The sequence below is a fragment of the Papio anubis genome, chromosome 17 (genome assembly GCF_008728515.1).
Source record: "Papio anubis isolate 15944 chromosome 17, Panubis1.0, whole genome shotgun sequence".
NCBI lineage: Eukaryota > Metazoa > Chordata > Mammalia > Primates > Cercopithecidae > Papio > Papio anubis.
This window is the reverse complement of record NC_044992.1, coordinates 47535721-47549364: the sequence shown is the minus strand read 5'-3', so window position 1 is coordinate 47549364 and position 13644 is coordinate 47535721. Positions and strand designations below refer to the sequence as shown.

The 13644-nt window shown below is 47.4% G+C and overlaps 1 protein-coding gene across 2 annotated transcripts in view; it reads left to right on the top strand.

Annotated features, from left to right (window-relative positions):
- Nucleotides 1–10785: 10785 nt before the first annotated feature.
- The window catches only part of TOP2A (DNA topoisomerase II alpha), a 31026-nt gene continuing 28167 nt past the window's right edge, over nucleotides 10786–13644 (top strand). The window contains exons 1-4 of one of the 2 annotated variants that reach the window (XM_021929164.2): nucleotides 10786–10931; nucleotides 11806–11961; nucleotides 12157–12247; nucleotides 12606–12669. In XM_021929164.2, coding sequence (XP_021784856.1) covers nucleotides 10911–10931; nucleotides 11806–11961; nucleotides 12157–12247; nucleotides 12606–12669 — 332 coding nt within the window. In that variant the 5' untranslated portion in view covers nucleotides 10786–10910. Of the gene's footprint in view, nucleotides 10932–10976; nucleotides 11120–11805; nucleotides 11962–12156; nucleotides 12248–12605; nucleotides 12670–13644 lie in introns of those variants that run through there. The other variant, XM_021929165.2, reaches the window with a different exon arrangement.

Here is a 13644-nt window from a genome sequence, read left to right as displayed (position 1 = left end):
TACTTTTCCAAGTGGGACTGGGATGTCTGGTCACCACCAATCTTGAGAGGCCCCTCAGGCCAGGATGTTCTTCTGGGAAGGGAGAAGAGGAAGTGGGCAGGGGTAAGGAGGAGAGAAAAGATGAGGCATAGACGCTGGCATGAAGGATCCTGGCTCTGGCGATGGAATGATGGGGACAGAAGAGAGTCTGGGCATATGCAGAAGGCATGACTGATGCTATCTGTGAGCTCCTACTGCTGGTGGGGAAAAGGGGGAGGCATGCAGCTGGGGGGTAAGTCCCTGTGTGCATGGGTGTTGGACATCACTCTGAAGGTCCAGCAAACTCTAGGGGCTTACCGAATCTAAAGTCTTATGCCCCCTCTGTGGGGGCGTCTCTAAGCCTAAAGCCCTTTTGGAGGACTCTCTGCGTTCAGAGGTCCCTTGGTCTCTTTAGGATTTCCTAAGGGGAAGGTGGCACTTTTTTCCCCAGGGTTGGGGAAGCAGGAGTCAGGGCCTGGAGGCCCTCTAGGAAATTTGGACAGGGTGTCTGCTCTGATTCTGGATCTCTGATCTGTCAGGCCACCTGCCCTTTGACTCAACAAGCATCAGGGGAAGCAGGGCAAACGATTTCCCAGCCCAATCTCTGGCTCTCTCTCTGCTCAGAGTCCCCTGTGTGTCATTGCTTTTGCAAATGTTCTCTGCAAGATTTTCCCAGGTTGCACTTTCTTCTTCTGCCCCTACCCCCATCTTTCTCGAGTTCTGAGTCCATAGCTCCCGGTCAAAGAAGGCTAAAATTGTAGGAGGCAGTAATTGTATTTGGCACAAGTCTTGGCTAACCCTAGCTGTACACTCTTGGGTTAGCCTCATCACTTCTCGGAATGGTGACAGAACGCTCATAGGGCCCAACATCATTCACTTGGCTTGTCTCCTGCTTAGGCTTTGGACAATGAGAAAGCGCTCCTGTTGGTGCCAATTGGCCTGGAAGCATTGCAGGCTCGGGAGCGTTGGAAGCCATGCCAGCATGGGGCCTTGGACCATGCAAAAGGAATCATCCGGAGGTCCTAGATTCCTAGATTGCCACAGCTGGAAGGGACTTCACAGTTCAGTGAGTTGCCTTCCCCCATTTTACAGATGGCCAAGCTGAAGCTGAGGAACAGGAAGTGGTCACAAAACTGGTAAGCAGCTGAGCAGGATGGCCTGGAGATATGAAACCAGATCCTGGCCAGCCCAGCTGCGGATGGCTCTCCCCTCCCCTCCCCATGTCTTGCCTGGGTGTTCACCTCTGGAACCATGTGTGCCCAGGGAAGGACCCAGGCTCCACAGTCTGGGGCTGGGCTGGATCAGGCCTCCCTTTGCACTGTGTTGTCTCTGTGGAGATCCTGGCTCTCCTGATCCGGCCTCTCCAAGTATGGCACCCTGGTGGGCAGGAAGGCAGCTGTACTGATGCACCATTGCTCAGCCCACACCGGCGGTGACTGTGGGGTGCCCCGTCTGGGACCAGATGTCAGTCGACATGGAGGGAGCTGAGCTCCCTGACTCAGCGTGGGCACCGTGCCCAGCCACACATGTCAATTCTCATATATCAGTGAAGCCTATGAGAATGTGTTTCTCGACCGTGCCCGGTGGCTCACACCTGTAATCCCAGCACTCTGGGAGGCAGATCATGAGGTTGGGAGATCGAGACCATCCTGGCCAACATGGTGAAATCCCGTCTCTACTAAAAAATACAAAAAATTAGCCAGGCATGGTGGCAGGCGCCTGTAGTCCCAGCTACTTGGGAGGCTGAAGCAGGAGAATGGCATGAACCAGGGAGGCGGAGCTTGTAGTGAGCTGAGATCACACCACTGCACTCCAGCCTGGGTGACAGAGCGACTCTGTCTCAAAAAAAAAAAAGAAGAAGGAGAAAATGTCTTTCTCTTCTCAGAATAAATAATTCCAGATGCCAGATACCTCCCCTGCCCTCTCTTCTCTCACCTATCTGTTCATAATTTAAGTCATTGGCCATACCCTGCCACTCCCCTCATTGTTTCATCTGCTCCCCTTCTCTCAAAGTTCTCTGGCAGAAGTGGATGCTCTCCCTCCTCCCTACTGCCTCTAATGCCACCATCATTACCCCTAGCACCTTCTGCCTCCAGGTGTTCCCCTGGTAACAGAAGAAGGAAGGTGTCTACAGAGACACTCTATCACTGTCCCCTGTGACTGTTTTGCCTCCGCTTCCAGAGGACAGACATAACCTGGTTCCTCAATCAGACCCCTGCTGACACTTTATCCACTTCCCAGCTAGGAGCAGGGTTCATTAGCTCTAGTGGAGAATTCCTTTCCCCTTTTACCTATGAGATGCAGCCCTACTCAAGAGAAGCTTTCTCTGAGACCCTTGCAACTGACCCCTTCTGCCCCTTCTGGGTTTTCTTTCCTGCAGCTTTCTCACTGGGTGTCTTAGTCTGTTTCATGCTGCTATAACAGAATATCTGAGATTGGGTAATTTATTTAAAACATGGATTTATTTCTTATAGTTCTAGAGACTGGGAAGTCCAAGATCAGGGGGCCTTCATCTGGTGAGGGCCTTCATGCTGTGTCATCCCATGACAGAAGGCAAAAGGACAAGAGAGCAAGACATCACACTTGCAGCCTCAACTCCTTTTATAATTGTAATTAATCCATTCATGAGGGGGGAGTTCATGACCTACAAACCTCCCATTAGGCCCCACCTTCCAACACTGTTGCATTGGGTGTTAAATTTCCACACATGCTTTTTGAGGGACACATTCAAACCGTAGCCCTGGGTCTTTGAGTCCAAGGTACAGATGTTCCTTCATAGCCCCAGTGTCCACAAGGACAGCCCAGCTGATGTCAGCAATGAGTACTGTACCTTCCACTGAATCCCAAGAGGATGGAACAAACTGCTGATACAGTCATCCCTGGCTTCTACCGGGGCATAAGCAGAGGCTTGTGTGGACATTTCCCTTCACTTAGGAGTTTGACAGCCCAGCCTCGTGGCCACAGACCTGGCTTTCCTACACGAGGGGCCTGTAGCTGGGTGTGCTGCCCCCAGGTGGACAATGATAGTGCTAATAATACCATTCACAGAAGGCCTCCAATGGGTGGGCATTGTACTAGGTGTTGAGGGTACCAAAGAAGTAAGCAAATCCCTGCCTTTAGAATAGCTTGTGGTTTGAAGTGGAAGACTTGTGGGTTAACACACAGCGCTGTGTAATAGAGAGAAATGCACAGGAAGCCGAGAAAACAAAGATAAACCAAGGGTGGTTAGAGCAATCTTCAAAGGAAGGTGATATTGAGCTGGGTGTGTTGGGTGACAATCCCAGCTACTCTGGAGGCTGAGACAGGAGGATCCTTGAGCCCAGGAGTTTGAGGTCATCTTGAGCAACATAAGAAGACCCCATCTCATAAATAAGTCAATAATTTTTTTTTAAAGGAAGTGACATTGGATCTGTGTCTTGAAAGATCAGTAGAAATTCACAATCTCGGGGACAAACGTTATGTTTGGCATAACGTTATAATTGGCATTCAACAAACTATCATCAGCAAAACTATTGTTGGAAATAGAGTGTGTATCAGTCAGGGTTCCCATCTTCCTGCTCCTGTAGCTTCTCTCCTTTCATGATCAGGAAGGAAGACAGAAAACCACATAAGCAGAACTTAACTGCAGGCCTTTGGGAAACATCATTATTTTCTTCAATCCTAAACAGAAAGATCTAACTTTCTATTTTCTTCATGTGAATAATTTGCTCCTAGCACCACTCCGCCCCTTTCCAAACTGCCTGGTGTCTCAGATCATCAGTGAAGGGACCCCTACAGATATAAACTGGCCCTGATTGCCTTGGAGATAGCAGCAGAGGGGACAACTGTTGGATAATGGAGGGAAGACACTCCAGAGATGTACGTTTTTATTCTTCTTCCAAGGTAGAAGATTCCAAGACAGAAGTTCCTCGGTGATGACCTTCTGTGTTCCACAGTGACCAAGTAAAACATACTGGGGGTGACCATTCAAGTAGCCTGAGGACTAGCAAGATACTCAGTCTGGTTCTGCCTCCCTTTCCTGGTGTGAAAAGCTGAGAGAACAGAGAGGCCCAGCCCTGGCCTCTGCTGTCAGATAGGAGGGCCACTTTACCACTTCCATTCTGTGGGCTACAGAGGAAGGATGTGGGGAGCTGGAGAGTTTAGGGGTGAGGAAGCAGCAAGGGGCTCATTATGTTTGCCCAGGTCTTGCTGATCAAGTCTCCAGTAGGCATGAAACTAAGGACAAGATCCAGTTCCAGCAGCTGCCATCAGCAGCCACTGGTGCCAGAGAGGGGCAATGGGGATGTCTTAGGGAGCTGGCAGAGCCCCGGCCATACCACTAGGCCAGAAGATGGGGAAGGGATGTCACATAAAGAATGAAAAGAATCTGCGGCCCTGCTCTGCCTCCCCATATACCAGGGTTCAGCCCCAATGGGCTTGAGTTCCTCTGCAGCCTGGCTGGGCTCTGTGGGGGGAAAGGAAGACAAAACTGCAGGCATACCCTGATTTAAACCAACTCAATACATGAAAAGTCATATTTGGAATTACAGTGTCAGAACCTGAAGAGCCCTTAACAATCATTTACCCATGAATTTAAAAACTCTAAGCAGTGGATCCCTGTGTTTAATGAAGTCTTACACAGAACCCAAAATATGAAAAGATGAAGGTGTGGCTTCATCTTTGGTTTGGTTAACTGGGCCTCACCTCCTCCAAGTGCTCTCACTGTCACCTCTCTAAGACTGTAAGGAAGGCATTTTGCAACCCACTCCTCTAACTGGGGTACCTCAACTTCAGTTTACAGATGGGGAAACTGAAAACTAGAGAGAGAAGGGGATTTACCCAAGGTCACGCAACTAGGGACAGCAGAGCTGGGCTGGGACTTCTCGCCACAGCACAGTGTCCCTTACTTTGGTCCAAAGATTTAATTTTTCTGTAGAGTTCTTACCACTGAGTTCCCAAGTCTACTGAGAATCTATCTTTATCTACAAAAATTACATTCTCACACAAACTTGTATAGACAGGTATGCCTGCCTTCAGTGAGGTGACAGGGGTGAGAAGGGTGACCATCCTTTTAAATTTTCAAATAGGAGGAAAAATACAAAAAAGCAAGTCTTGGCTGTGTGCAGTGGCTCATACCTGTAATCCCAACACTTTGGGAGGCTGAACTGGGAGGACCACTTGAGCCCAGGAGTTGGAGACCAGCCTGGGAAACATAGCAAGATCTCGTCTCTACCAAAAAAAATTTTTTTTAATCAGCCAGGCTTGGTGGCACAGGCCTGTAGTCCCAGCTACCAGGGAGGCTGAGACAGGAGAATCGCTTGAGGCCAGGAGTTTGAGGCTGCAATGAGTCAAGATGGTGCCACTACACTCCAGCCTGGGCAACAGAGCTGAGACTGTGTCTCAGAAAAAAAAGAAAGAAGAAAAGAAGTCTTCCTTTTCCCTCCACCTCCTTACAATTCCTTCCAGATATTCTCAATCCATATATATATATGTATATGTGTATATGTGTGTGTGTGTATATATATATATAATTTTATTTACCCAAATGGAATTACGCTCTACACAGTATTTGCCTCACTTTTTAAAAAACTTAACGGTATCTCTTAGAGAGACCTCCATATCAGTACACTTAGACCAACGTCCATCTCTTTAATAGCTGCATATCATTTCATTCCATTAGCTTGCTGCCAGTTATTTTCTATTAAAAACAATATTGCGATAAATAGGCTGGGTGCAGTGGCTCACACCTGTAATCCCAGCACTTTGAGAGGCCAAGGCAGGTGGATCACTTGAAGTCAGGAGTTCGAGACCAGCCTGGCCAATGTGGTGAAACCTCATCTCTTCTAAAAATACAAAAATTAGCTAGGCGTGGTGGCAGGCACCTGTAGTCCCAGCTACTTTGGAAGCTGAGCCAGGAAAAATCACTTGAACCTGGGAGACGGAGGTTGCAGTGAGCCAAGATTGTACCACTGCACTCCAGCCTGGGCAACCCAGTGAGACTCCGTCTCAAAAACAAAAAAGAAAAAAGAAAAGAAAAAGAAAACCACCAACATTGCAAAAATCCTATACATATGTACATACATCTTTGCACAATTCCACAACTGATTTGAATTGATTGAATTCAGTATTCCTAGAAGTTCAGCTGCTGAGTTACAAGGTGTATACACTTTTAAATTTTTGATGGTTAGGGAATTTCTGTGTAGACTTAGGGATTACTCATCTCTAGTCCTGAGCTGCTGCCCTCTGTAACCTCCCTTGCTCTCCTCCCAACTTTGTCCACATTTCTTTGCCAGGGGCCACCTATAGGCTGGGCTCTATGGGACATTTTGGGTTTTCTTGGCCTCCTCCAACTGGAGGCTGGTATCCCTGGTGAAAATAAATAAATAAACATAAATAAATAAATAAACTGACCAGACTCTGCCAGTTGTCAACCTCAAAGTAAACAGAGCTTCTTGGCCCAGCCCTAACCACCTGAGTACTCTGGCGCCGGCCCAGCCTCATCCAGGAATTCCCAGTGGGGTCCAGTCTAGCCAGCTCCAAACCCCAAATCCAGAGCCACAGTTTCAGTCTAGCCTCCTTCTGCTGGGAAAGCCTGCAAAAGAGAAGAAACGCTGCTCTTTCTAGGGGACCTTCCAGATGCAAGAAAGGGACACTATGCCTCTAGGACCTTCCCCACCCCCCCCCCCCCCCAACCCCCCAGCCAAAGAGCAGAAAGAACGGAAGCACACAACCCAGGAGAAAACAACCAAAGAATACTTATAAAAGGAACTCATCTACATATGCAAATATACCTCAAAAGACTTGAGGAGGTTCAATGAAAAAGACTGTCAGAGAAGGTTCCCTGGGGAGGATAATTCTGAACTGGTTTTGGAGAAGGAATTGGTGGGACTAGCAGGGAGAGAAGATCCTGGAAAGGAGTAGAGGTAGTCTTTGCTAACATGTCTTGAGCACTTATTACTTGCCAGACAATGCACTAAGAACTTTGTGTTATATCACCCTATGAGGAGCAGGAGAAGGTACTCCCATTATCCCCATTTTAGACTGTTAAAAATTATGGGAGGTTGGCTGGGCGCGGTGGCTCACACCTGTAATCCCAGCGCTTTGGGAGGCCAAGGCAGGCTTGATCACTTGAGGTCAGGAGTTCAAGACCAGCCTGGCCAACATGGTGAAACCCCGTTTCTACTAAAAATACAAAAATTATCTGAGCGTTGTGGTGCACGCCAGTAATCCCAGCGACTCCAGAGGCTGAGGCAGGAGAATTGCTTGAGCCCGGGAGACGGAGGTTGCAGTGAGCCAAGACTGCACCCCTGCACTCCAACCTGAGCAACAGAGTGAGACTCTGTCTAAAAAAAAAAAAAATTATGGAGGTCATTGTTTTAAACTGGGCTCCTGCACTAGGCCCCAAAAGACCAGACCAAACCAAGATGGAGTCATTCATGCTAAATGCCACATAATCCAACTGAAACTTTAAAGAAGCAGATAGATTCCAAAATGGACCACTTTTTCCTGAAAACAGGAATCCAATCTACCTAAGTCAGTTTAATAAGGAAGTCCCCTCTGCTTTAACTCCACAAAAAAGTAACCTGAAGTACCTGATGTTAACCAATCAGGTTTTTTTCTATTGCTGCTTCCTGGTTCCCACCTTACAAAACCCACTGTTCTGCTATTGCCCAGTAGAAGCTTTCATTCTATTTTGTAGAATGGGGGCTGCCCCAATTCATGAATCACAATAAAAGTCAATTTGATCTACAACTTAACTTGTAATTTTGTCTTTTGATGAGAAGAAATGGAGGCACAGAGAGACTGAGTGACTTGCCCAAGGTCATATATCCAGCAAATACCCTAGTCAGGGGTCTGCCTTAAGTACTCAACCACATATTCAAGTACAGGTTGGGGGAGGGAGGGGGGTAATGTCCAGGTAGCTACTTTGGGCCCCTGCAGAGTGGGGGCAGGGTGAGTGGATAATGAGGATGGCATCTTTCCCCTCCCCAAACCACAGCCCCCTGGAATTACCCCCAACCCCTTCTTGCCTCCCAGGACTAGTGTCTGGCAGGCACCTGCAGTTCCCTCTTTGTGTACGATGCCTTCCAGGCCCACCCATCCCAGACCCCCACCCACTTCTTTCTTCAATAGTCCCCACAAGTCCTGCAGGACCCCCTGCAATAGGCTCTGGGAAGAGGGAGGGGCTGGCAGAGAAACAGTTTGTACCCAGAAGAGAAGGGGGGTGGGCCAGAGCAAGACCACCTTGTGCTAGAGAGCTGGAAAAGGATTGTCCCAGACACTTGCATATCTCATTTTGCCCTCTGTGCCTTCGATGAAGGATAATGGCATGGGGAAACCAAAAGACCCAGGAAGAATTCTAACTTAGGTGTGTGTGGCCCCAAAGTCCTTTTGTGTTTGTTTGTTTGAGATGGGGTCTTGCTCTGTCGCCCAGGCTGGAGTGCAATGGTACAATCTCAGCTCACTGCAAACTCCGCCTCCCAGGTTCAAGCTATTCTCCCACCTCAGCCTCCCAAGTAGCTGGGATTACAGGCACCCGCCATTAGGCATGGCTAATTTTTTTTGTATTTTTGTAGAGATGGGGTTTCACCAAGTTGACCAGTCTGGTCTCAAACTCCTGAACTCAGGTGATCCACCCACCTCGGCCTCCCAAAGTGCTGGGATTACAGGGATGAGCCACCACACCTGGCCCCCAAAGTCCTTTTGACTCCACAGTACTGCTTCTGGGTTTTTGGAACAAAGACACACAGGATCAGGCTAAACTGCAGGAGAGATTTAAAGCTGGGCCCCCAAAAAATAGGGCTGGAGCTGCTTGTTAAATTCCTGTTGCCTCATCGCCAGGTGGGTCACTGCAGGCTAGGATGAGCTACAGGGTGGAGGCCGGGAGCTGCAGAGACTGAGCTGCCATTCTTGAGGAAGCATGCCCACCATCCCCACTACCTTGGAGGCAGTGTGTTTCAGGAGGTAGAAGCCAGCGTGGCTGGTTTCTGTCAGCGCCCTCGGGTGTCCTGCAGAGAGTGGCATCTTTCCCCTCCCCCCACCGAAGCCCGAGAGGCTTCCTCCATCGAAATGATAGGAATGGCAAATTGCTGAGGTGGGACTGAAACCCAGGTAGAGGAAGGAAGCAATGAATGGAAGGAGGTGGCTCAGTTGGAATTAGTAGGCACTCAAATTGTGCAGTTTTGTTTTGTTTTGTTTTGTTTTCCAGGCATCTTGTAAGGGCAATAACTTTGTTTAATCCACTCAAACATTTATATGTAAGAGTAATTTAAAAACTTCAGTCTCCGCCGGGCACAGTGACTCACACCTGTAATCCTAGCACTTTGAGAGGCCGAGGCGGGCAGATCACTTGAGGTCAGAAGTTTGAAACCAACCTGGTCAACATGGCAAAACCCTCTCTACTAAACAATACAAAAATTAGCCAGGTGGGCGCCTGTAATTCCAGCTACACAGAAGGCTGAGGCAGGAGAATCGCTTGAACCCGGGAGGTGAAGGTTGCAGTGAGCCGAGATCGTGCCATTGCACTCCAGCCTGGACAACAGAATGAGACTCCATCTCAAAACAACAACAACAACAACAACAAAAACAAACAAATAAAAAACTTTCAGTCTTTGGCATTTCCTTGTCAAATTGGAAGAGCTGTTCTGGACTGCATGGTTCACGGAGGTGAGCAAAAGTAGCCAGTCGGCGGGCATCTGGCCAGCTGGCTGCGGAAAAGGTTTCAGCCCCGGACGGCTGAGCCCACCCTCAGCTCAAGAGGCTACGACCACAAGTTATCCCTTTCCACTTACCAGCTGCAGTCCAGTGTGGCTCTACTGGGGACCCGAATGCTGCTGCCCTCCATTTTGCAAAGCCTTTCTACATCCTTCCATTATATGGAACCCCCAAACCACAACTGTAGCACTTTTATTTTGATTATTTGTATTATTTATTTATTTATCTATTGATATGGTCTCCCTCTGTCACTCAGGCTGGAGTGCAGTGGAGCGATCACAGTTCAAGGCACCTCCATCTCCGGGGCTCAAGCGATCCTCCCTCCTCAGCCTCCGCAGCTGGAGTTACAGAGGTGCACCGCCTCGCCCGGCTATTTTTTTTTTTTTTTCCTTTTTGGGTAGAGACGGGGTCTCGCTATGTTGCCCAGGCTGGTCTCCAACTCCTAGGCTCCAGCGATCCTCCCACCTCAGCCTCCCAATGTGCTGCGAATACAGACGCCAGCCACCGCACACAGCCTACTTTTATTTCTTTGAAAAATAAATTCGAGGGGAAAGGGGGCGGGGTTGAGGCAGATGCCAGAATCCGTTCGCTTCAACCAGGCTGCCTGTCCAGAAAGCCGGCACTCAATTTCCTCAGGAAAACGAAGCTAAGGCTCCCATTCCCCTCGCTAACAACGTCAGAACAGAGGACAGTTTTTAGATTTGAGGGATCTTAAGTAGATTGGCAGTTCCTGAGAATAAACATCCTTTGCTTTTTTCACCTGCACGCTTTTGCCTCAGGCAACCCCTTCCCACTTCCAACGCCCATCTCTTTCAAGCTTTCCGCACTAGAAAACAAGTGAGTCCTTGTCATTGGCCAGAATCCCTGTCAATCTCTCCGCTACAACGCCGAGTGGTGCCTTTTGAAGCCTCTCTAGTCCCGCCTCCCTAACCTGATTGGTTTATTCAAACGAACCCCGGGCCAACTCAGCCGTTCATAGGTGGATATAAAAGACCAGTTACGATTGGTTCTCCTGGAAGGAGACGGTGAGAGCGAGTCAGGGATTGGCTCGTCTGCTTCGGGCGGGCTAAAGGAAGGTTCAAGTGGAGCTCTCCTAACCGACGCGCGTCTGTGGAGAAGCGGCTTGGTCCGGGGTGGTCTCGTGGGTCCTGCCTGTTTAGTCGCTTTCAGGGTTCTCGAGCCCCTTCACGACCGTCACCATGGAAGTGTCACCATTGCAGGTACGGCTCGCGGGAGGGACTGGCGGTGGAGCCTCAGCGCGGCCCGGGCATCTCTCTGGCCGCCCGTGACGAGTGAAGCTCCGGGGCTGCGGTCAGGCCTGCGACAGGCTTGGGAGCCCATATTCTCCATCTCCCGGTTCCGGGGTGATCGTGGAGAGGCGGAAGCCCCTTCTGGTGCTAGTAGTGAAGTATGATCCGGCTTCCAGGCTGTAGTGCGTTGTTGCTCTGTTTCTAGGGGCAGGAGTCCGTTGGTCCCGTAGTAGATCCATGTTACAGCGGCCCGGGTGCGACGTTATTGACTCGCGCGGACAGATGCTTTCCCCTCCTGCCCTCTGCTTGAAAACGGTCTTGAATGTCCCCGATCTTGGAAAGGGCAGAGCCTGGCACAGTGTTCCCCTGGAGCAGCTGGCCAGCTTCCAAAAGCGCCCCCTTCCTGAGTTCGCAAGGCTCATGTGGCCGAGGGATTGAAAACTGATAGCCGCCCCAACTGCTGCTGCCGACCTAGAATCTGTCGTGTGCTCGGGACACCGCGGTTTATAATAATAGGCACTCGGTAAATAATGTGTGCAGGAACTGAAAGAAATCGGTAAATAATGTGTGCATTTTATTGATGACATCTACCACGTTGCTCAAGAAAAGAGGTTTCCAGACAGACCCACTTGGTGAGATAATATGTGTCTGTTTAACCTGACACCTGAGGACCTGGCCGCAGCGAATTTAAATTGTCCTCTTTGTACACAACCCCACCACTACCCACTAACAGATTGCAATGTGTGTTGACGTCTCACTATGGTAGGCATTTTGTTCCTAGTTTGGGGTAAACTTATGATTAAAAATCCCCTTTCTTCTCTCTCTCTCTTTTTTTAATTGCTAGCCTGTAAATGAAAATATGCAAGTCAACAAAATAAAGAAAAATGAAGATGCTAAGAAAAGACTGTCTATTGAAAGAATCTATCAAAAGAAAACACAATTGGAACATATTTTGCTCCGGCCAGACACCTACATTGGTTCTGTGGAATTAGTAACCCAGGTAAAATCAAGCTCATCAAAGGCAGTTACCTAGTAGTTGAAATGGATACTCTTCTTTCTGTACCTCTTGGGTACTGAGTGTCACTGGAACTGGCCTAAATATGGTAATATTTAATACGAAGACTTTACAGTAATCGTGATAACAGAACAATGAATATAGAGTAAAAATAACAGTGTTTCTTTGCCTTATTTCTAGCAAATGTGGGTTTACGATGAAGATGTTGGCATTAACTATAGGGAAGTCACTTTTGTTCCTGGTTTGTACAAAATCTTTGATGAGATTCTAGGTGAGTAAATCCTTTAACATAAAGATCTGCTGGTCAAATCTTTCATAAGAAGTATCATTCCAAATAAAAATAAAAAAAGATAAAAGTAAAAAAAAAAAAGTATCATTTCTAGCAAACCTGCTGTAGCCAGGGCTCCTGTCATTTCAATTAGTTGACAAAGGTGCGGTAGTTTCCTGGAGCCCAGGAGGTTGAGCTTTCTCCTGGAAACAGTACTATGAACAAAAATTCCTAAATTAACACCTTATTAATGCCACTCCTGTGCTGTTTAGGAACTTTTTTTTCTATATCTTACTTAGAGTTACAGAATGTTTTTTTAAAACACTAATTTCTTACAAATGTATATTTTATTTTCTTTCAGTTAATGCTGCGGACAACAAACAAAGGGACCCAAAAATGTCTTGTATTAGAGTCACAATTGATCCGTACGTCTTTTGCCTAGTTTTTGTTTGTTATGTAGCTCATTGCTATTGTTAGTTGCATATATTTTGATTACTGGTGAAGTTGGTTTTTCTTAAACAGAAATTCACAAAAGTACACAAAAGCAGAATGCTAAAATGAAAAACCTGTGGATACCCACCACCTAGATCCAACAGTTGCCAACGTTTTTCCATATTTTCTCCATCTTTTTTTAATTAGTTCTTTTTTTTTTTTTTTTGGAGGAAGTGCCTGGGCTGGTCTTCGAACTCCTGGCCTGAAGCAATCCTCCAGTGTTGGCATTATGGGTGTGTGCCATGGCACCCAGCCTATTTGCTATGGATCATTTCAAAATAAATTACAGGCCTTATGACACTTAATCCCTAAATATTTGAGCAAGCACCTTCAGTAATGGCCTTAAGTATTCTGGCATCCAGAGTTTTAACTTTTTCTCATGATGCTATTCAAACAGTAAACCAGTAGGTGGTGGTAGAGAATAATTTGATCTAACATTTCTGCTTATAAATACGGGGTGTCCCTTTGTGGGTGATCAGGGTGCTTATTTCACTTTTTTGTTAGTCTGATTAATTAGGACAAAGTATACCTGGATTTTCCTAAGAACTCAATATCATAGTCTTTAAAAAATGTTGAGCTAGTTTTAATTAGTTTTTTTATAGATAATAAGTACTATGTAGAACAAGAACCATAACGCATATCTAGTTATTAACTAAAATGTATTACCATCCAAGAATTAACCGAAATAAGTCCAAATAAGTTTTCAGCATTTTATTTGAGAGCAAGGCAGTTTATGATTGATAGAGTTTTGCTCTTGTTGCCCAAGGCTGAACACGCCTTCCGGGTTCAAGCAATTCTCCTGCCTCAGCCTCCAGAGTAGCTGGGATTACAGGCGCACACCACCACGCCCAGCTAATTTTTTATTTTTTTGATAGAAACGGGATTTCACTATGTTGGCCAGACTGGAC